Source organism: Lissotriton helveticus, chromosome 3_1 (genome assembly GCF_964261635.1).
Source record: "Lissotriton helveticus chromosome 3_1, aLisHel1.1, whole genome shotgun sequence".
Taxonomy (NCBI): Eukaryota; Metazoa; Chordata; class Amphibia; order Caudata; family Salamandridae; genus Lissotriton; species Lissotriton helveticus.
In genome coordinates, this window is record NC_136061.1 from 1,586,041,160 (window position 1) to 1,586,063,075 (window position 21,916).

The 21,916-nt window shown below is 48.6% G+C and overlaps 1 protein-coding gene across 7 annotated transcripts in view; it reads left to right on the plus strand.

Moving 5' to 3' along the window:
* Positions 1–21,916, plus strand: part of USP28 (ubiquitin specific peptidase 28) — a 505,647-nt gene that overhangs the window by 115,987 nt on the left and 367,744 nt on the right. For all 7 annotated transcript variants that reach the window (XM_078682349.1, XM_078682350.1, XM_078682344.1 and 4 more), the window contains exon 9: positions 6,712–6,788. In XM_078682349.1, coding sequence (XP_078538475.1) covers positions 6,712–6,788 — 77 coding nt within the window. The remainder of the gene's footprint in view (positions 1–6,711; positions 6,789–21,916) is intronic.

The window sequence follows — 21,916 nt, forward strand, 5'->3', positions numbered from 1 at the left end:
TAGGGCTGGGGCCATGTCAAGTGCTCTCTTTTGCTTCACATCTCTTTGTGTCCTTCTTCATAGGTCATCAGGATCTGCTTCTCTGTTGCCAGGGACTTCTCTAAACACTGAATTTAGGGGCATTAGGGGAGTGTATGGTAGAAGCCAATGGGCTACTGACCCTTTGGATCACTACGCCCCCTATATGACCAATTCCTGTGGAAAGTAGCCATAACCCTGTCCCAGAATTCCTAAGTATGCCATCACAAGGATGGCTGCTTCTAAAAATGTATGTCCACCTCACAGTAGTGGTGGTACTAGGCTGGACGTGGCACGCCAACCTGACAAGCCAATTTTCCCACTTGTCCAGGTGCCAAGGGGGTCCTGGACAAAGGGGTTGGATTCCCCTACTGTGAGGGGGAGCCAGAGTCTCATTTCAAAGGCAGCCGCCCTTTGAGGCTTGCCGCTTAAAGAAGGCTAAACTGCAGGTCAACCTGTGTGAGGTGGCGTTACACCCCGGATGTTCTGGGTCTCCTGAGATATCAAACATCTATTTTCAGTGAAGCCATCCTGTAGCTGGGGAACTTGATTGCAGCAGTGTCCAGCACATTGTCGAAAAAGGCTTCCCTGGTTCCTTGTACTGGCATTAATGGAACTGACCAGTACAGGGGCATATCTGCTCACGCAGGTATGCCCTCACATGTAGTACTAAGCACCCTTCCTTAGAGCTGTCAAGCCTTCTGTAGGGGTGACTTACAAGTATCGCATGCAGTGGTAGGGAACATGGCACACAGGGATATGTGACTGTCAGGTTTTCACTTTAGTCTGCACCAAGATAAGCAGCCTGCGTTGGCAGTCTTGAATGTGCTTGGTGAGGGGTTCCTTAGGGTGGCACTATTCGTGCTGCATCCCTTAGGGGCCCTTTTTAGTGCCTCAGGCCCTGCTTACCAGCGTTCTGTTTACTAGGGTCTTACAGAGGGTGTTAAAGGTTGTTACAGTTGGGGGAACAATTGTACAGATTTGGGAAAGAACTCTGGCGCATGAGACCCAGTTAGCTGGAACCTAGTGGACTTTGAGTTGAAATCATATCATTTACCAGGCAAAAAGTGGGGGTGACCATGTCAAAAAGGGGCACGTTCCTACAGAGACCAAAACCAATTATGAAGGATTTTGAAATAAACAAACTTAAAGCACACTTCTCTGAGCGAGCGATCATGATAATCTAAAATGTTCTTCCAATCAGCCTCCGTGTTCTCTACACCCAACTGCTCCTGCCAGGTGGATTTAGCCACAAAGCAAGTATCAGGCGAGTAGAGATTGTCAATGAGTATTGGTACATATTTGACACACCTCTCTTGGAATAGCCCCTCAACTTGATGTAGTTTACCATTAGCGAAGCCAAGAGATGACTCAGTTCTCACCTGAGCTTACCTCTCAAGGTATGACACACTTGCCAATACCTACCTTGACCCTGTCACCAGGCAGGTCGCTCCCCTCACCGCCACACAGCCCCCCTGTGTGCCCTGTGCCCGCTGCTGCTGCCGCATGTATTTTGGTCTGTGCCCCGTAATTGGTTTGTGCATATATTCTTTTTTGTGACCCACTGCTACTTCTGTGTATTTCCGGCTTTCTGCTGCCTTGCCCCATTTTGCCTGTGCTCCATTGTGCCCCAGTTTTGCCTGTGTCCCCATTTGCCTTCTGTGAACCCCGCCCGCCCCCGCCGTGTTTTCCGCCGCTGCGTTCCCTGCAGCCCTGACCCCCTGTATTCCGATTGGCCACCCCGCTCCCGCCTCCCAGCTACTCCTCCTTCCCACATCCCCTCATATTGAGGCCGCGCAGCGGCCGCGCCTAAGGCAAGCCCGTCTGCGCCCGTCCGCACCTGGACCGCGCCCAACCCCCGGACCCCGGAGACACCAGCACCCTCCACGTACTCAACGCCGGCCGAGAACACACATGCTACCGGGCAACCCCAAAGTGCACCCAAGGACCCTTCTCCGGAATTGTAACTTCACCAGCATCCGGCCAGCCAAACCGCCCACCATGGAACCCAACTACCTCAGATGCATCCTCCTCAACACCTGCTCCGTCCGCAAACACACCATCGAACTCTGGTACCACCATGTCTCTACCTCCCCTGACGTCACCTTCCAGAGAGAGACCTGGCTGAACCCCACCTCCACACCCGACATCGCCATCCCGGAAGGATACCAGATCACAAGCAGGGACGGCACCAACGGAACAGGAGGAGGAATCACCATCGTCCACAGGAACACCCTCAGAGTATCATCCAACACCTACGACACCCTCAGCCCCGCCGAACACATGCACTTCCAGATCCTCACCCAACACCACCCTCAGAGGAACCCTTATCTACAGACCCCCCGGACCCAGACCACAGTTCAGCGACTCCATCGCGGACTTCATCAGCACGCACGCACGCCCTCACCTCCACGGACTAAATCCTCCTAGGATACCTGAACTTTCATCTCGAGAACAACAACGACACCAACTCCACCACCCTGCTCGACAACCTCGGACTCAGACAGCTTGTGACAACACCCACCCACACTGCCGGCCACACGCTCAACCCCATCTTCACCGCAAGTCCCCACGTCTCTTTCAACCGCACCACCGAACCCCACTGGACTGACCACCACTGCATCCACTTCACCTTCAGGAAGCCCACCACGCACCACCGCACCCAACTGCTACCCGGACGATGCTGGAGCAAAGTCACAGAGTACCAGCTCACCACCACCCTCGCCCTGAACTCACCCACCGACTCCACTGACCCCGACACGGCCGCCTGCAACCTCCGACAATGGATCGACGACTGTGCCAGCACCCTCGCCCCGCTCAAGACACCCTCCAACAGCCACACCAGTAAGAAAGCCACCTGGTTCACCGAAGACCTCCAGGCCTCCAAAAGAAAATGCCGAAAACTGTAGAAGAACTGGCTCCGCGAGCGATCACCGGACCGCTACACAGCCCTCAAGAACGCCACCCGCAGGCATCACCAACTCATCAGAGCTGCCAAGAGGGCCTCATTCAAGAACCGCCTTGACAACAATGCTCACAATAGTAAGGAGCGCTTCAACATCGTGAAGGAACTCTCCAACCCCAACCCCAGCTCCAACGCCATCCCGCCTTCGCAAGACCTATGCGACTCACTGGCTACCTTCTTCCACCGCAAGATCACCGACATCCATGACAGCTTCAACGCCACAACCGCACCGACGACTACCGCCCCCACCACCACCACACGCACCAACCATCTACTCTCCTGGACAAGCGTCAACAACAATGACACCAGCGAGATCATGAAGACCATCCACTCCGGCTCACCGCTAGACCCATGCCCCCACCACATCTTCAACAAAGCCAGCGCATCCATCGCACCCCATCTCAGCAAGGCGATCAACATCTCCTTCGAGACTGCAACCTTCCTGGAAAGCTGGAAACACCCGGAGATCAACGCCTTACTCAAGGAACTAAAGGCGGACCTCAAGAACTAACGGCCCATCTCCTTGCTCCCATTTCCGGCTAAGGTCACCGAGAAAATCGTCAACAAACAGCTGACCGGCTACCTCGAAGACAACATCCTGGACCCATCCCAATCCGGTTTCCGCAGCAACCACAGCACCGAAACCGCCCTCATCGCCGCCACAGATGGAATCAGGACCCTGCTAGACAACGGAGAAACAGCACCCCTCATCCTCCTGGACCTGTCAGCCGACTTCGACATGGTCTGCCACCGCACCCTACGCACACGCCTACACAACGTAGGAATCCGAGGTAAGGCCCTGGACTGGACCACATCCTTCCTCTCCGGCAGAACTCAGAGCGTCCGCCTCCCCCCCCCTTCCACTCCAAGACCACCGAGATCATCTGCGGCGTATCCCAAGGCCATTGCACAATAAATTAATATACACAGATATTTGCCAACAATAACTAAAGTAGTAGGTAGGTGGACATTCCTTGAGAGAGACAGACTGATCCAGAGCCCAACGCTGTTCAATATCTACATGGCACCCCTCGCCCACATCGCCCGTCAACACGACCTCAAATAAAAAATTAAAAAATGATTCGGTTTGCTTAGTCATGACCTCAACATCATCTCCTATGCCAACGACACCCAGCTGATCATCTCCCTCACCAAAGTCCCCCACACAGCCAAAACTCCACGAAGCAATGAAGGCCGTTGCCGAGTGGATTAGGAACAGCCGACTAAAGCTGAACTCGGACAAAACGAAGGTCCTCATCCTTGGGTCCACCTCTTCAGCCTGGGACGACTCCTGGTGGCTGACCACACTGGGAACTGCTCCGACACCCACAGACAACGCACGCAACCTAGGGGTCATCTTCGACTCTACCCTCAACATGACTAAACAGGTCAATGCCGTCTCCTCCTTCTGCTTCAACAGCTACATAGGATTTTCAAGTGGATCCCCACTGAAACAAGAAGAACAGTCACCCAGGCCCTCGTCACCAGCAGGCTGGACTACAGTAATGCCCTCTACACAGGAGCATCGGCCAAGCTCATGAGACTGCTGCAACGCATCCAGACCACCTCGGCACGTCTGATGCTAGACATCCCCCACCGCAGCCACATCACTTCCCACCTGAGTGACCTACACTGGCTCACAGTCAACAAGAGAATAACCTTCAAGCTCCTCATCCACGCACATAAAGCTCTCCACGACACCGGCCCAGCGTACCTCAACAGATGACTCAGCTTCTACACCCCTACCAGCAAGCTCCGCTCTACCGACCTCGCCCTTGCCGGCTGTCCCCCGCATCCGAAGAACGACAGCCGGAGGCAGATCCTTCTCCCACCTCGCAGCCAAGACCTGTACCACCCTCCCCACCAACCTACGGCAGACCCAAGACCTACTGGCCTTCAGAAGACTACTCAAGACCTGGTTCTTCGATCAGTAGCAACACCCCCCCACCACCCCTGCGCCTTGAGACCCTCACGACGGGTATGTAGTGCGCTTTACAAGTGTCCTGATTGATTGATCCGCATAATTTCGTACTTTCACGTTGGAAAGAAGACCCATATGATTATGGGAAGAAGGCCCTGCACAAAATCAATCCGCGAGTTATGTATCAAGGTAGGGAGACCGTTCTTGAGGCAGGTTGCAAAGACCCTTGCAAGAATCTTCATGTCCGCATTAATGAGTGACATAGGACGGTAACTTGCACAGATAGTGGTATCCTTATGGGGCTTCAAGAAAAAGCAGATTAGCGCTCTATTAAACTTCGACTGAATGACAGCATCACCCTTTAGTGCCTTAAAAGAGCCTATAAAGAAGCGGGACCATCATCTCTGGTAGTTATATCTTCTAAAAATCAACCAAGAAGCCATCATCTCCAGGGACTGCTCTTCTGCTTTATATTGGAGTTTTTACAATTGTGACGCGACTATGTTCTTGACTTCTCGGACATGGGGGAACTCATGTCTTTCATTACTCTTTCTTCTTTCCTCTCTTTTCTCTTTCCCTTCTGTGTTGTAAGTAATTTCGTCTTTTAAATGTATGCTTATGTTGCTTTCAGCCCTGACAAAGTTCTCATCATGAGAACGAAACGTGTTGGCTGACCGTGAAATCTCCAATTTTGTGAGAACTAACTGATTGAAAATAAAGACTCATTTAAAAACTTTATATTGGCTTCTTGGACTTCAACACCTGACGCACGCCCAACCCCTCTATCTCCAGAGACTTTGTTTGAATTTGTTGGAGGAGATTTTAGAGGCAAGCAATACCCTCTGAAATCTCCTCCTCTGAGATCTCCCCTCAAGGAGCTACCTTCCATCATCAGACAAGGAGGTGAAGAGAAGATCCTGCAGGAAATCCAGTTCGGAGGTGTTATGTACAGAAGCCTCTGTGATTTGAAGTGTTGAGAAGAAACGTGTTAATGTTTCTATTATCTCCACTGGGTGCCTGAGCAATCCTTGAGTCTCACTGTGGATCGCTGGAATGGCAGAATTTGCCGCCCGTTGACTTTATTGCACGGCAAGAACCCTGCCTACCTTTTGACCTGCTATCTGAGTGCCAGTACAATATTAATGATGAAGATTCGACCAGAGACCAGACATGAGCTGGACTCATTTGGTAGAACTCAGTCCCTCGCAGTCCAATAGAGCCACCCACAAAAAACCATCTGTAAGACTCAGGGTGGCTTCAAAACTTTTGTGGAAGCTGGCCATCTTGAGCACTTTGTCGGTCCCGCTAAAGCAATGCTTCCAGGAACCGCCAAAAAGGATCAAATGGTGCCCCCTACCTCAGTATCAGTCTTTAACTGAGATGCGTAACAGAGGTGATGGGGGTCTGCTAAATTTTCAGAGGGGGTGCTGAGAGGAATCGAAGCTCTACCGGGAAGCAGACATTTTGCACCCAGCCACTATCTTGTCACTACAGTCAGCAAATCTAAATGATACTCCTTTACGCATTGAGTAGTAATCCTAACAAAAGTGAATCCAGCACTCCGTGATCTATGCTGGACAAGCCTACTCTGAAGAAATCACTAATTTCTCCTTGTACTCACTGTCACAATCCTTTCCTACAGTCTTCGCAAGCATCCTTTCCATCATCAGTAAAATAGTTGAAGTAACTAATCTGTCATTTGTGCTCGATGTCTTAGGTGTGGAATTCACTTGGAACACAGCTAAGTTGTGTCATGTTGGAATAATTAGTTACTCATTGATATAAAACGTTATTTCCCTTTTTCCAGCACCTCCAGGGACAAGTCTGAAAATCCAATGGTGCAGCTTTTTTATGGCACTTTCCTGACTGAAGGCATTCGTGATGGTATGTTTTTTTAATCAAGCAATCTGTTGTTGAATATGCCATTACTTGAAGTAGATTGTTGGAAATGTTCCCTAAAAGAGTTCCATTGCCAGTGCTCACACTTATTTGATTCAGACCTTTTTAATGATTGCAAAGAAACATAAGCATTACAAAAAAAAATAATCTAAACATACACATGATTATACTGCAAGACAAAGTAGAATGGCAGTTTATACACTGAGTTTACGCTACAGATCTATGGTGTACATGATATGTGCCTCAAAAATAGAAAGTAGGGGGAAAAGCATAAACATGCTAGCCCAAACGTAGTTGCCACAGGCTTGCACTAACATTTGAAAATTAAAAAACAAAAATGAACTATTGCAAATAATGTAATATATTAACATTTGGGTCTTCTGCAGCAGGCAGGTCAAATTAGAACAGGCGTGGATTTTTATTTTAGCTTAAATGCCTCTCACAGAAAAATAGAATTCATATTATCACGAATAAAGGGTAGTCTAGTATTTGAATTACTTTATCCTGAATACTATGTTTAAACACGAGTGCTATAAACCAATCATTCTTGATGGCTCAAAAAAAAAAAAAGCGAATACAAAGTAAAGTATTGAACCACCAGCCCTGGCACTGAAGTGCCCTTTATTGTATGGCAAATTGACATCACTCACAGTGCTTGAGATTCGGTGGCTGAATTGGGCTGAACCATTGCCCCATGTTGTATGCTGTGTTGGGCCAAAGTAAAAAACAAACAAAAAAAGTCTTATTTCACTTGACTGTGGGCCATGTGCAAGTTTACAGTCCAAAGTTCTCATTATTTCTCAGAATTGGATACCATAACAGTGTACATATTGCACCATGGATACTTTCGACAGGGAGAAGACGGGAATGCAGTTAAGTTGACAATAAATGCAACTTTGGTTTAGCTGGGCACATTTTATGCCTATTTTTGTGAATGGTTGTGACCTGGAGACTCTGTTATATGGTCTAATGTAAGTTACATATCTATAATTTAAAACTAATCCGGACTGATTCTCTCTGCTCATCCTGCAAGCAGGAAGCGACTGAATAGGTATTAATTTGAAGTAGATTATAAGTAGCAAAATGTAGAGTGCTTAATTGCTAGGTCTATATATTACATCTTACTGAGAATCCTGAATCGGACAAAGCCAAAATGATTAAACCTGTATTCTCAAAAGTAAAACACCAGGTGCGGTACTGAAGATCATGGAGTGCACCTCTCCGAAAAGTGTAAGCATGTGAAGAGAGGCATTTTCTCAGAACACATGCAGAGCTCTTTAGGTTGTTTCATGAAAACAATACCTCAGCAGTGGTGGTGATAGCTGAGCGAGTGCTGCATGGTTTCTGCAGGTCAGTGAACAGTTTGAATGTTTAGATGATAATCATACAATTTCACATTTTCGTGAAGTTGCTAAATAAGTAACCCCCTTGTAGCCATTTGGTGTGTGTGCCACTTGCATGAAATCCCATTCAGACTCTAGTCCAGGAGTGTGGGACCAACATATTTGAGAGGTTTAGGTGATAGGATAGTAGAGCATAATTGTAAGGGGAAATGGGGTAGCTCTTTCCTAAGAAAGAGGACTGTCGAAACCAAATGCATCATAGATTATAGCTGTGAATCAAAAGATAATTGTGCTTATTTTGATTGTGCCTAGCACCTGCCGGTGAACAACCTACTATATTGTAAATGTGGTACCGAGAGCAACTCTAGAGTGGGTTAGCCACCATTTAGAAACATTATCACATGTTGGTGCAAAATGGAGGCTCATGACTTACAGTGTCATTCTACACGAAGTGTGAAAATGTTAGTTTCTTATGTTTCCGCATGGTGACACACACATCTAATTCTAGGTTTGTTCGCTTATTAGCTTTTTTCCATGGTAGTGTGTGCATAGTTTACATTTTTTGTAGCAGTTACGAAGATATTGCGCATGTGTAGCTTCTTGCTCTCATTTAGTAGAGTTATTTCTGATAGAAACTTCTAACCACAGATTCCTCACCATGTGAATTTCCCTAGGAGTCAGATTTGATCTGGAAACTTTTGATAGCAATTCTCTCTTGAGAAGGTGGCGTAGTGCGACTCGTCACATCCGGGGTGGGATGGATCAGATGCAATCAGGGGCCTCTATATCTGTACCACTTCTGAATGCAGACATCAGCTCCTTTCTTTCCACGCCTTCCAACACAGATCTGTGTCTCCTTCGAATTCTGTCAGCCTTACAGGATTGTCTCAAACATTTTTCTCAATGTGCAGTGATAGGTCACCCCCTAGAACAGCAGGGTTTAAGCGATGTTGAGACTGTAATCTCCAGATGTCATCCACAGATACCCCTGAGGTATGCCTCTTGTAATTCGGTTCTGAACACAACTGTGTCATGTGACTTTTGCACCAAGATGAATCGCAAGGCCCTCCATGGCTATGGAACCAAACTTGCTGTTGTCAATCCCTTGCAAGAAGTCAAAGAACATACGGTCACAGTTGAGGGTGTGAAGATGCTTTCACTTCGAAGGCGATCTCCAGACTAGTCATCGTCGAAGTCACATAGTTCAGGTAAGTACAGAAAATCTAAGAATTCTAAGAGGTCCAAGCACTCTGGTACCCCCAGGCCATGGACTCTTTCCCAGATTCCGGCCCTGCTTCCGATGCGCCCTGGGCCATTGGCGACTCCTCCATGGGATTAGGTTGGCTGTGTAACCCACCAGATACCTTTGGGATGCCTTTGGACCCAAAGGATTAGAGGTGGCCTCCAGTTGGGCTATTGTCAATGGATCCCTCCTCGATGCAGACTATGCCACTCAACTTCGTTCTGAGCAGAGCACTTTCTGCAAGCTTGGCTAAACAACTCCAACCTCGTTGCAATGTCTGCTGCCGCCACTCCGAGCCTTGATACCAGCACCAATGTCAGCATCAGTTTTTTTGGTCTCCGAGACCTATCAGCCTGTCCAAAAGGTCCTAGTCACCACACCCTTAACTCCATTAGAACTCAAAAGTTTACCTTCAGTTTTATAATAATTGTGATGGTGATTCCCCTTCCCTTTAGTGCAATATTTTGAAAGTAATACAAGTTGCCAGTGGTCTTGTTACTTCGCCAATACATTGTCCTGTCTTCCCCACCCCTTTAATGATAACCCAGGAATTTGCTTCCTCCACCACTGTAATCAGAAATGTGTCTGAATTACTGGACTTCACCTTACCTACCACAGAGGTCAAGACCAACATGCTGACTGAGGCACTGATCCCAGCACAAACTGAACAGGAAATTCTGCTACCTGTCAATGAGGCCCTCAAAGATGGGCTGTGGGGCACCTGGGCAAAGCCAGGGTCTTGCCCCCTAATCTGTAGGCAAGTAGCGAGGTGGAACACATCAGTCCCTGGGGATCTGGATTTTCTTTTACAATACCCTACTCTTGAGAGCCTAGTGGTGTAAGATTGGTCGCCTAAACCCAAACACAATTCCAACCACCCGACCATACTTGATCAAAATGCATGGTGGCATTCGCCAAACAAGTGTTCATCTCTGCCTGCCTTGCAATCATGTCAGTCAACACCAGCTGCCATGCATTGTGGGACAGACTGGCGGGCATCTTAACACCTGTACCAGAGGAAATTTGGCCAACAATGCAACCTCTGATTCAAGATGGCCAGGATGCGCTGAAGTACTCCATTCACTCGTACTTGGTACTTGGGCCTGAAATCTTTCCATAGGCTTTTCCAATGATGCCCAGCAGTCTTTAATGAACATGTTCTTTAATGAACATGTCCTTCAATGACTTTCCCCTCTTTGGAGTGAAGCCGACTCTGCCTTGGAGAGGTTAAAAGAGATAAAGACAACATTGTGCTCTCTATGGCTTTCCCCACCTATTTGGCAGCTCCGCTAGAAATTGTGCACCATTTTGAGGCTTCGGCAGGGGATATCAGCAGAGGCAGCAATAGAACCATCCTCAACAACAGGCCTCTCAGTCCTTTCGAGGTAGAAACAGGAGATTAGGCTGAGAGTGTCCGAGCCGCCAGAGCAACATGCTACCCAAACCCCAGCCCCTCCTCCTGCAGCAAAACCTATTAAGACGTGTCACCGTCCACCTCCCCAGGTGGTAGAGAATTACATCCAACTAATGGGTGCTCCATTAGTGAAACATGGTTACTCTCTACTCTTCATGTCACATTCCCTGGCTGGACTGTTCCCATGAGGCACATGGTCAAAACTGATTTGCATATTGCTGGGTCTGAACTGAGGTGGTGAAGTGAGCTAGAAAATGATGATGGATTTAACCCAGATCTGTGACTGGGGGTGAGTGTCTGAAAAGTTTCAGCGCTCCGTCCTTCATCTCCTTGTGTTTGCTTTTTTCGCCCTAAGTTGGCAGGGTATGCCCAGACGTGGGTCACTTGTTCACTTTGCCACTGTATTCAAGCCAGCCTGGCTGATGACGAGTGTTACCCAGAAACTGATCCCAGGATGCTTGTTTCCAGTTCAGGGAAGACCTGGCTTGGCAGTTCAGGCTGGACTTTTCCCATGTCCTGAACTGAGTTGGCAAAGTAAGCTAAAGAATGATGATGGATTCAATTCAGATTTGTGACTGGGGTGAGTGTCTGAAAAGTTTAGCGCTCCGTCCATCATCTCCTTGTGTTTGCTACATTTCCTGAAAATGCCACCTACACCAGAACACCTCTGGGAAGGCCGCCTGTCCATACTCCTTGGAGAAGTTCAGCCTCTCGTTCAAGAGAGCAATAGAGAGAGTGCTGGCATCCGATATCGGAACTGGCTGTTACTCCTGTTATTTTCTGGTCCTGAAGAAGTACGTTGGTCTTTGTCACATTTTAGATCTTCACCACCTGATCTTTGACCACCGGAAGGGCACGATTAAAATGCTCACCCTGGCCCTAGTTCTGTCTGCCTTGGACCCAGAGGACTGGTGCTGGTGTTGTCATGCAATTCCACAGGTTCTGTCTGCACTTTCGGGTAGGCCATGAGCACTTTCAGGTTTCTGTGCTCCCCTTTGGCCTTACCATTGCACTTTTGGTGTTCACAAAGGTGATAGTGGTGGGTGCAGGCCATCTTTTTTTATTTATTTTATTTTATTAGCATTTTATAATAAGAACAGAAGGCAGAAATCTGTGTCATCATTACATTATGATATCATCCCATATGTCTTACAATACAAGAAGTCACAGCGACATATACAAGTTGGTGTACTTAATGGAAGGACCATGCTATGGTAGAACTGGGAAGCAGCGTTTACAACGTTGTCAATACCACGCAGGTAGATAACAACGCGGTTGTTACAACGACCACGTTGTTAACACACGTGCCTTTACATCGCAAGACGTTTCAAAGACTTGCGCTAGGTGGCGTGCAACACCAGGGAATGTGTTGGATTTTAAATCCAACACCTTCCCTGCTATTGTGCTAACTGGAGCAGGAATAGTAATTAATACTATTCCTAAGTCCAGCGTGCTACCTAGCGCAAGTCGTTGAAACTTCTTGCGCTGTTACCTACTGTAGGAAGGTAGATCCCTGACTATGGTTGCCCCCAACTTTTTGCCTGGTGTTTTGCTGGTTTTCTGACTTAGTTGACCTGGGGCCCTGCTATTCAGGACCCCATGCCTACTGCTCTCTCTGTAAAATGGATTCCATGTACCGTAGGTACATATCTAATTGGATACTGAGTCACCTTATCAGTCCCTGTACAGTGTACCTTAGGTACCCAGGGCATAGGTGTACCCAGGGCCTACCAGGGGCTGCAGCATGTATTATGCCACCCCTGGCTGGCCATCCAAATCTGACACAACTGGCTGCACGACAGCTGGGGCAAGGTGGTGTAATCACCCTTTGCTTTAGATATAGTATACCTATATCTAACCCTAAAATGGACACATATATTCCTATCAGTCACTCCTATGGCAGGCCTTAACAATCCTGAAGGCAGAGTGCTTGGAATAATGTGAGATGGTGCTCTGGCATGAGCTGAGCCCGTTTGCAGCTTGCGGAACCAAGTCCTAATAGCTGTTCCATGATAACGCATACCATATACTCTTAAAATGCATTATAGTCCTCGCGGTTATATGCCAACTCTGGTATCGCTTTATCAAAACATGTCGAGTAAGGTGTCATACGAATTGGAATACTAACCCCTCGCCAATTCTGGCGACGGGGTTAGCATTCCACCCTTCTAGAGGGACACGACATGTTGGTAACCTGTAACCCCGGTTAAAGTCTGACATAGCCTCAGCTTCCACAAAATGGATGCTGCCACCGAGACACAAGTCTGCCCTCCTGCTGCTGGGAGTCCTCCCAGAGCAGGAGGCAAGGACAAAGGGTTTCCTGCCAGGGGGCGGTGCCAGCACCGTCCCAGACAGGGTTTTGTGTATTCTAGGTAGGCAGGGCTTTAGAGGAAGGTGACTGCCAGTGGCACCCCGGTGCTCACTGTGCATAGGCCGGCTTGAACCAGTTCCAGGGGCACACCAGACCCTGGGCTGGGGGAAAGCTCGCCAAAGGAGAGGGGTGTAACCACCCCCCTCCTAGTCCCACCCATAGGGCAGGACTTAGTCGCGTGCCAGCCCCCTTTTGCAGGATAAAGGTAGGAGCAGGCCCCCTTCCAAATTAGATCATCTTTGAATCCTGAACCGACTTTCCACGAAAGGAACTCAAGACTCTTCTCAAGATTTCTCCCTTGTGACTAAGGAGTAGTCACCCTGCAGCAGCAGGCAACATCCAAGCATCGCGGGTTGCTGTAAGTCTCTCCTCCGGATCAAGACTGCCCCAGCACGACGAGAACCGGCTTCCCTGGCACCTCTGACCTCAACCTACATCATCAGCCCAGCTGTGATTCGTGGGTGCGAAGAGACCTCGAAGGACCGGCCATCTTCCAAGACTGCACGACGCTTGCCCAGCACGACTCCCGAGTGACCCTCGACCGAGTGCTTTGGGTTAAGAGAAGCCCCAACCCTGAGCAGCTCCAGCACCGAAGTTCAGCCCTCCTGCATCCACGAGATCTGCGTAGGGCCCTTCTGCTCTTTGCTGCTCACCGCGTTGTCCAGGTCGCTGGCCCGTTGGCTAGTGGCCCTCTGACGACGAATCTCAACGACAAACACCGCTGGTCTGGTTGCTCCAGACTGGCCCTTGCTCCCCTCCAACAGAGGAGCACCCCGGACCCTCCTGGTCCACTCCAGACGCCATTTTGAGTCCACCGCGTGGGCTTGCATTTGCCAAGACTTGTTGCCCCAATCCTGGGGTCCAGCGACGTCGACAGCAGACACCTTCGTGGGACAGCTCGCACCTCCATCCTGGTCGCCGACAACTCCTCCTGGTCCAAGAGACTGCAGAGCCCAGCAGCGCCCACTCACCTGGTCGAGGTGACTTTGTCCGGTGCCATCCTGGTGCCCACCTAAATCACTGGCTAGTGATTCAGAACTTGGTCCCCTCTGCTTACAGGTCTTCTTCTCCCCTGATCCAGGCTTGGATCACCACGAACTTCTTCACTGGCCGCCTGCCAGCAACTTCTTTCTTCAGGCTCCTGGTTCTTCAACGAGGGTTTCCGACGCAACTTGAACCCTATGCAGCCGCAGCCCCTGGGCTAGGTAAACTGAGTACTCCGGTGCTCCAGCATAGTCCAACACTCCAAGTGTTCGGATCCACTCTTGTTTTCGACCCACCTAGTCTGGTTCGCCCAAGAACAGTAACTTTGTGATTGCTAGTGTTCCTAGACTTGTTCCCGCATTACGCGTGAGAGTTCCCACTCTGCACACGGCGTCCCTAGGCCTCCTGCTTCTAATCCAAGGGTTCAGCATTGTAGGCCTAGCGTTTCTACAGTCTAGAAAAGTATTACTTACCTGCTAGTAATTTTGCATTCCACTTGTATAGTATATGGTTTTTCGTGCCCCTCGGGCATTTGTGTAAATTGTGCGACTTTAAGTATTTTTATAAGAGTTTTGTTGTGTGCTTAGCTCCCTGTCTCATAAAGAGCCAGGGTAGTCTTGTTAGAAATAAATATACATTTATTTTCATAACAACATGTGTGGTGTCCTTTCACTTGGTGTTCAAGGGGTATATGTGATGGTAAAACAGCTGGCTTAACACGCCCTCTAGAGTCTTAGCCTTAGACTGCTCGTATCCATGCTACTAGGATAGCTGGTCTATAAGGTTGACTTACAACCAATCATCAATAAGGGTTGTCTGGACTGATACATAGTGATCACTAGAATAGTGAGCACTGCATATCAGGCCAACTTCTCACACCTACCGCGTGATAAAAGCACGTGTTGTAACGTGCTACATTCTGTAGTGCTCAGTATAGCGGTGTTAAATACAGAGACCCACTCCTGCAGTCTATTTAAATTAAAGGAGATAAGTTGTCAACTTTTCCACACACTACAGCTAAATGCACGCGTTAGCAGCAATGACCAGGAGACTCGCAGTGATGAGTACACATGCATGTCGTGTAGCGACTAAGAAGGGGAAGGGGCTCTGGATCATAGGTAATTCAATAGAGGTTTCCATGTGACTAGACGGCGAGAGGTCAGCGGCATTCATTCCCAGTAATAGGCCAACTGCTCTTGACAGTAGACTGCATCCTGTAGCCATGACACGCCCTTAGGTGCAGGTTTCCTCCCCCAATGCTTAGCTATTTGACTTTTGGCCTGGTGCAGGAGCATGGCCGTGAGGCGTTGGTGCCCATCATGCTGACTAGTGGAGTTGTGGATAGTGAGTGACCCGTTATTTGTTGAATGAGTTGGTGTATTTCACTCCAATAGTTTGCAATTTTGGGGCACTCCCAGGCTAAGTGAAAGAAAGACTTTGGGGCGCTGCGCAACACATACCTCTGTCAAGAGGCCCATACATTGCATTTGTTCAGGTGTACGATATAGCCTATTTTAGAAATTTGAAAAGAATGAGTCTATAGTTGGGTGAAAGTGCCCTCAGTTGTTCACAACAAAAAGCCCAGTGTGATTCAATAGGTGGGGTGGGGGGTTATGTCTGCTGCCCACCTATTGAACGCAGTGGGGCTTGGGGCAGGTGCTTTCTCTTGCATGGTGGTATACAGTCATGCAGGGAAAGTAGGATTTCGCATGCGATTCTGCTGGGTTGTTTCCCAGCCCATGCTGATGATATTGGATCAGAGCATAATCGTCGAAGGAACTGTCTGGGGAGCAAAATGGGGATAGTGAGAAACAGATATAACAATTTGAGTATTACCACCATTTTTGCAATAGACAGTCGGCCCGTCGCTGACAGTGGGAGACCGTTCCATACGGGGAATCTGTCCTCAAGCCAGGACATCACTCTACCCTTGGTTAGCGTGCCATAGATCATCATGTCTCGGCTGAGCCTGACTCACAGATATCTCACCGGTTTAGTTGCCCACGTCAGGGAGAAATCAGTGTCAGTGAACTGTGACCCCCGTGACATGTGAGTCATTAGTCTTTGTCCTTGAGGTCGGTCCCCCCCCAAACAGGTTTGCGAGGGCTCCCCAGGAGAGCGTTGTCCAGCTGTGATGTTCCTTGCGAATTTAAGTGCATCCTTTCCGTCAGTGAAATGATGACGTCTTTCCTCGTATGAGATGTGCAGCTTAGCCAGGTATAGAAGAGCGTATTTAATGTCCGCTTTTTGCAACAAGCACTTGGCTGTGGGGAATTCTCTTCACACTGCCTGTACGGCTACAGTGAAATCAGGGTAGAATGATATTGCATTGTGTAATGTCCCCCTCTCGCGAGCTAGCCGAAGAACGATGTCTCAATCCTTGTGGTTTAAGAGCTTAGCTATTATTGGGTGAGCTGTGGTTGCCTGGGGTGGCCTGGGTGCAGTGCAAGGGAGTGGTGTGCGCACTCCACAATGAAAACTGGAGACCAAGCGTCCCCAAATAGGTCCTGGAGCATGGTCTCGACATAGTCCTCCATCTTGGTTATAGCTGTGGACTCTGGGATAATGTGGAGATTATTGCGTCTCGAGCGCGCCCCCAGGTCCTCGTTTTTGGCTTTAATTACCTCAAGGACTTTAGCTATGCGCAGTAGCTGTTGGTTGTCTTGGCACATGCATCATCGTTGTCTGAGACACGAGATTTGAGATAGTCCAGGCAATCTTTGTGTTTGTTGACTTGTTCCTTCATGCGGTCTAAGCGGCTGGCCATGAGGGCTAGCTTAGCGTCCATGGTCCGCAGGCTTGATTTCCTGTCTGTTAGGATTGCCTTAAGGTCATCGTCCTGGTCGACAACCTCTGTAGCAAGCTCAGTTCCAACCCCCTGCGGCGCCTCCTAGTCTGCCTGTCGGGTCTGCCTTTTACTTTCAAATAACCACTTCGATTGGTACGCCTCGTGTTTACCGATTTTTCGGGGGTCCAGATGAGGCACCTCAAGCCGGTGCGCCAGCACTGAAGTCGGATTGTATTAAACTCCTGGTAGTGTAGTCCTCTAATGTCTCATAGGCATAGGAGCCAGGCAGCACAGTGTCAGGATAGGCTCATGGTGCAATAGGTTAGTATTATCCAGTCAGTACACTCGACCGGGGAGGGGCAAACAATGCTGTGTGCACCAGTAGCCGTTGTATGCCAACCTGGGTCTAACAAGTTCGTGCCCTGGCGCGGACCAGAGGACCCCTATGTGCTGGCAGGGCACAAGGGTTCAGATGCTTGCCTCCAACCCCACCTCCACACTTGGGTCTTTAACTAAGTGGCCCGCCAGCCTGGCACAGGAGCCTCACGCAGGCAGCCTCGGTTAGGGGAATTCCAGCAAATGTAGGCCGCTCTTTACCTCCATCGGCCTCAGTTTTCACAGGTCGCACCTACTGCTGTCCTGATCTGGACCTCCGTACGACTCTGCGTCACTCCCAAGGCGCCGCAGACCAGGCCCAGCCTGGAGGGGGGAGGCAGGCTTCCTGAGAACGACTACACCACGATGCACTCCCAGCAGGGACCTGCGGCAGCACTTCTCCAGCAGCGCGCACCCCAGTAGACACAGCTACTCCACGGGAAGACTGCAGATGCGGCCACACCGCGTTACGCATGCAACCCCGGTCCAGATCAGCTAGGCCACGGCCCTCTCTGCATCTTCAGTGCCTTCTCCAGTCACCCGGAGGCTCCGCTCCGCACTTGGTGTTGGGCCACATGTACAGTGAGTACAGGGTGCACGCACAGTCATCAAAACACCCGTCGAAGGGCCAAGATAATGCCAGATTTTGACATCAGCCAGCAGATCCCTCTACCAAGCAGCCATCTTGATGCCTGTTTAGGCTCTTCCCCTCGGTTGCAGCCCATCATTAGTGGTTGGGAAAACCAGTCTTCCTGTACCTTGACTACTAGCTATTGAAGGCAGGTTTGCTTCAAACGATTATGAGCCATCTGTAGATAATGGCCAACCTGTTAACTTAGTTTTGCTTTTTCATCAATGGGGCGAAGTCATACCTGACTCCTTCGCATTGGCTCCTCTTCATCTGAGCAATCCTGGGTACGATGTTCTTCCAAGCCTTCTCTCTGCCTCAATGAGTCCAGGATGTTTGGGCTGTGAGACTCATGTTTGAACCCTTGACCTGGGTCTAAATGATAGCAACTCTGAGTCTTCTGAGCCTTTTGGCCTCCTGCTCGTGGAACATGCAGGCTCTGTAGTAGGATCTGAAGTCCGTTCACTACGCACTAAAGGAACCTGTTTAATTCCACCAAGGTGTCAGATGAGACTGCGAAAGACCTGCAGTGGTGGCTATCCAACAGCAATTGGACCCATGCCAAACTTCCTCTCCCTACCCCACGCAGAGTTAACTGTCTTGACCGATGCATCGTTGCTGGGTTAAAGAGGTCATCTGGGAGAGGTGACGATCATAGAAGTCTGGTTTCTGACAGTAGCTCATCTCCACATCAACTTGCTGGAGTTGCGAGCAATTTGCTTGGAATTGCAGGTGTGCCTCATCTATCAAGGGAGTTGGGTACAGATTTTCACGGACAACATGACTGCCATGAATATGCCTCCTTATTCCGCAGTCTTTTAGTACGCGCAAGTGTTTTAGTACCCCTCTGCAAGTCAGAACAATGACTTGCGGAGGGGGGCGCTGAATGTTGGAATAGTATAATTTACTATTCCAACTCCAGTATGTGCGGGCACTAGGGAAGGTGTTGGATTTTAAATCCAACACCTTCCCCCCCCTCCTCTGCAAGTCGTTGTTCCTACTTGCGAAGTAATGGTATGCGGAATGACAACGCAGTTGTTTTAACAACCGAGTTGTGATTCCCTGCATACTAAAAGTTTCGTCATAAACGTTCTTTACTGACTGCCATATGGTACTGCAACAAACCTAGTGGTGTGTGGCAGTGGGCGCTGTGCCAAGAGGCATTGCTTGTCTGGAAGTGGCTGAAAATGCAGGGCATCTCCTTGGTGGCTGAGCATCTGGTCAGATCTTTAAATGTCATAGCGAATTAACTCATCCGATATTGCCTAGCGGTTCATGAATAGCAGTTAGTCAAAGGTAGTAGAGCGCGTCTTCGAACAATGGAAAGAACCCTGTCTTGATCTTTTCGCCACTGCAGAGAATGAGCAGTGTTAAAGCTTTTGTATGTTGGAATTCTCAAGGCAGTTCTCCCTGGGGAATGCCTTTCACCTGAACTGAGGGTTGGAACTCCTGTACATCTTACTGCCCGGCCTCTCCTGCTCAGAGTACTGGAAAAGATCAGGAGAGACGGGACCCAAATCTTTATAGTGACACTGACCTTGGCGTGGAGAGTGCGGGCCGCCATGTGTTGTGAGACAGCTTGCCCTGCCGGCAACAGCAGGGCAGAAAACCATTTAGCAAAATAGTGCTCAGAGGCTGTAATTAAAGCCTACTGATTAATTACACATGTAACAGGGAGTGTCGTCATTGAAGGTTACAAATTGAGACCAAGCGGTACTTAGGAGGGACTACTAAGTCTGTTGACCAATGAAAAGCATCCGTTTCCAAAGGACAATCTCACAAGCCAATGAAAAATGTGGTCGGAGCTTCAAGTCCATACCACAGTACATCAGGCCTTGCAGAGCAGTGCATGCGCTGCCCAGTCTCAACCTAAAAATTACAGATCCGAGCGTCGGAAGACTGAGGACACCCAGGAAGCTCATCATTTCGTACTCTGCTGAGTGCCGTACTCTGTGGGACGACTGCGCGCTGATAATCAAAATGGCTGCCGGCTCAGACGAGACCAGGCACTGATACACAGACAAGCTTGAGCTCCACTGTGCAAGTAAGCTCCTTAGTATTAAATTACTGCTCCCACAGAGCCATCTGCCGTCTACCTGCTAGTGAATCATGTTACTATGCTTCGGCGTCTGTTTGCCTCCTCGAACTCTCTGGGAATTTCCTCTCACCTTGCCTGACCCTAAGATTGCAGTGTGCCTCGAGGCACTCTAAGAAATTTCTGAAGGCATCCATCAGTTGCTCTCCTCTGCACCTATATACAGTTGATGCTAGAGAATAAGACATCATGAAAGCTCTTGGTCAAAATTATGCTGACCCTTGACTCTTCGTCACTGGCTGTGATTAATACAAGCATCACTACTTGAGCTGCTGGTCTTTGTACCTTTCTGTCTTCCTGTGATTCAATCTGTCTGTCTTTGTTTTAATCAATGCAGTGTTCCAAACATCTCGATTTGAACACGTGTGGCCTCCTGAGCTCAGCTGGCCTATATTGCCTTTACAAGTGACTACATTCACTAGTAACAGATCTTTTGTTTTCCACCCTTGATTTAGATGCCAAAGGACAGGTAATGGTGTCTATTTTGTGGGGCTCTATAGCGCGAACGCTGATTTCTCTATCCGCCTGCTGACAAGTGCAACCCACAAACTCCACATGCTCTTTCTACATATCTACTCTATGTATCCACTGCCGCTACTATTACCATCATCTGCAACATGGCTGAGGTTTAGTGCCGGTGAATCTAATCTGCTCTCAGAACAAGCCTGACGTGTAACTTACAACTTCTTTCTACTGTCAGAACTGTGCAGAAACAGAAACCGCTTCCTAACTCCCCTATCAAAGGGAAAACAGAAGTAAACAACACTTGTACATGAGCCATAAAACACTTCGCTGAGGTACATCCACCAAAACCAACACGGATATGATTCAACAGGAACTGTGCACAATCAGATCTGACATTAACACTATCTGCACCAAAGTGGCTGATGCAGTGGTGCGAATCAGCTCTCTGGAAGACCAAACTGCTCTCTCAAGCAAGGATGTCCAGAATCTACAGTTCACAACCAAAATCCTACAAAAGCTTATAGCCGAGTTGGAAGATAGAAAACGCAGGGGGAACTTACATATTTTTAGAGTGCCCAAAGGATCAGAGGACTCATCAGAATCTTGCATTGCCTTTTTGGAAAGGTAGATACAACAAATAACAGGCATACTCTTCAAGAAAGATTTTAAACTGGAAAAGGCACCTTACGTTTTATTGTTCAAATATGACTACGGGAACATCACATGCCAGATTGCTTGCCATCCTTTAAGATCTCAACACACAGAACACATCATCGGTCATATGCGTAAAAAACAACCATAAAATGTGGAACAGCCATAAAATATTTATCTCACAGGATTGCTCCAAGCCAGATAGGGTTTCCTTGACCTTAGACCCCGACTTAAGAGCTTGAATATTCAGCTCTCCTTCATTGGTCCTGTGAAATTCGAAGTACTTGCTGACGGAAGACACAATATCCTCAGCTACTTGAGAGATTTACATTCTTTTCTAGATGAAAGGAATGGTGTTTTAATGGACAGGCATCAAACGTCTTCCACCAAGCTGAAGTCATGCCTACCCCATGGCGACAAATCTCGTTCACCCACTTTCTCATAGGGATATCATGGGCATGACTACACCCCAAAAGCCTGCTGCTACAGGCATTATGGTTATCTTTTTAGATCAATTACCAAAGTGGCTGTCCTTACTGTAGGTGCAATTCCTGTCCTCCACTCATAACATCTCATAACCATATACATATCCCTACAACATGACTAATAACCCCCTTAATTTGAATCTAAAATTATTCTCCCTAAATGTCAAGGTACTCAACCATCCAGTTAAGCTCCAAAAAATTGAAAACTACCTTTATAAACTCAAAGCTTATGTAATCCTACTACGGGAAACCAAGATTACCCACAAAGAAG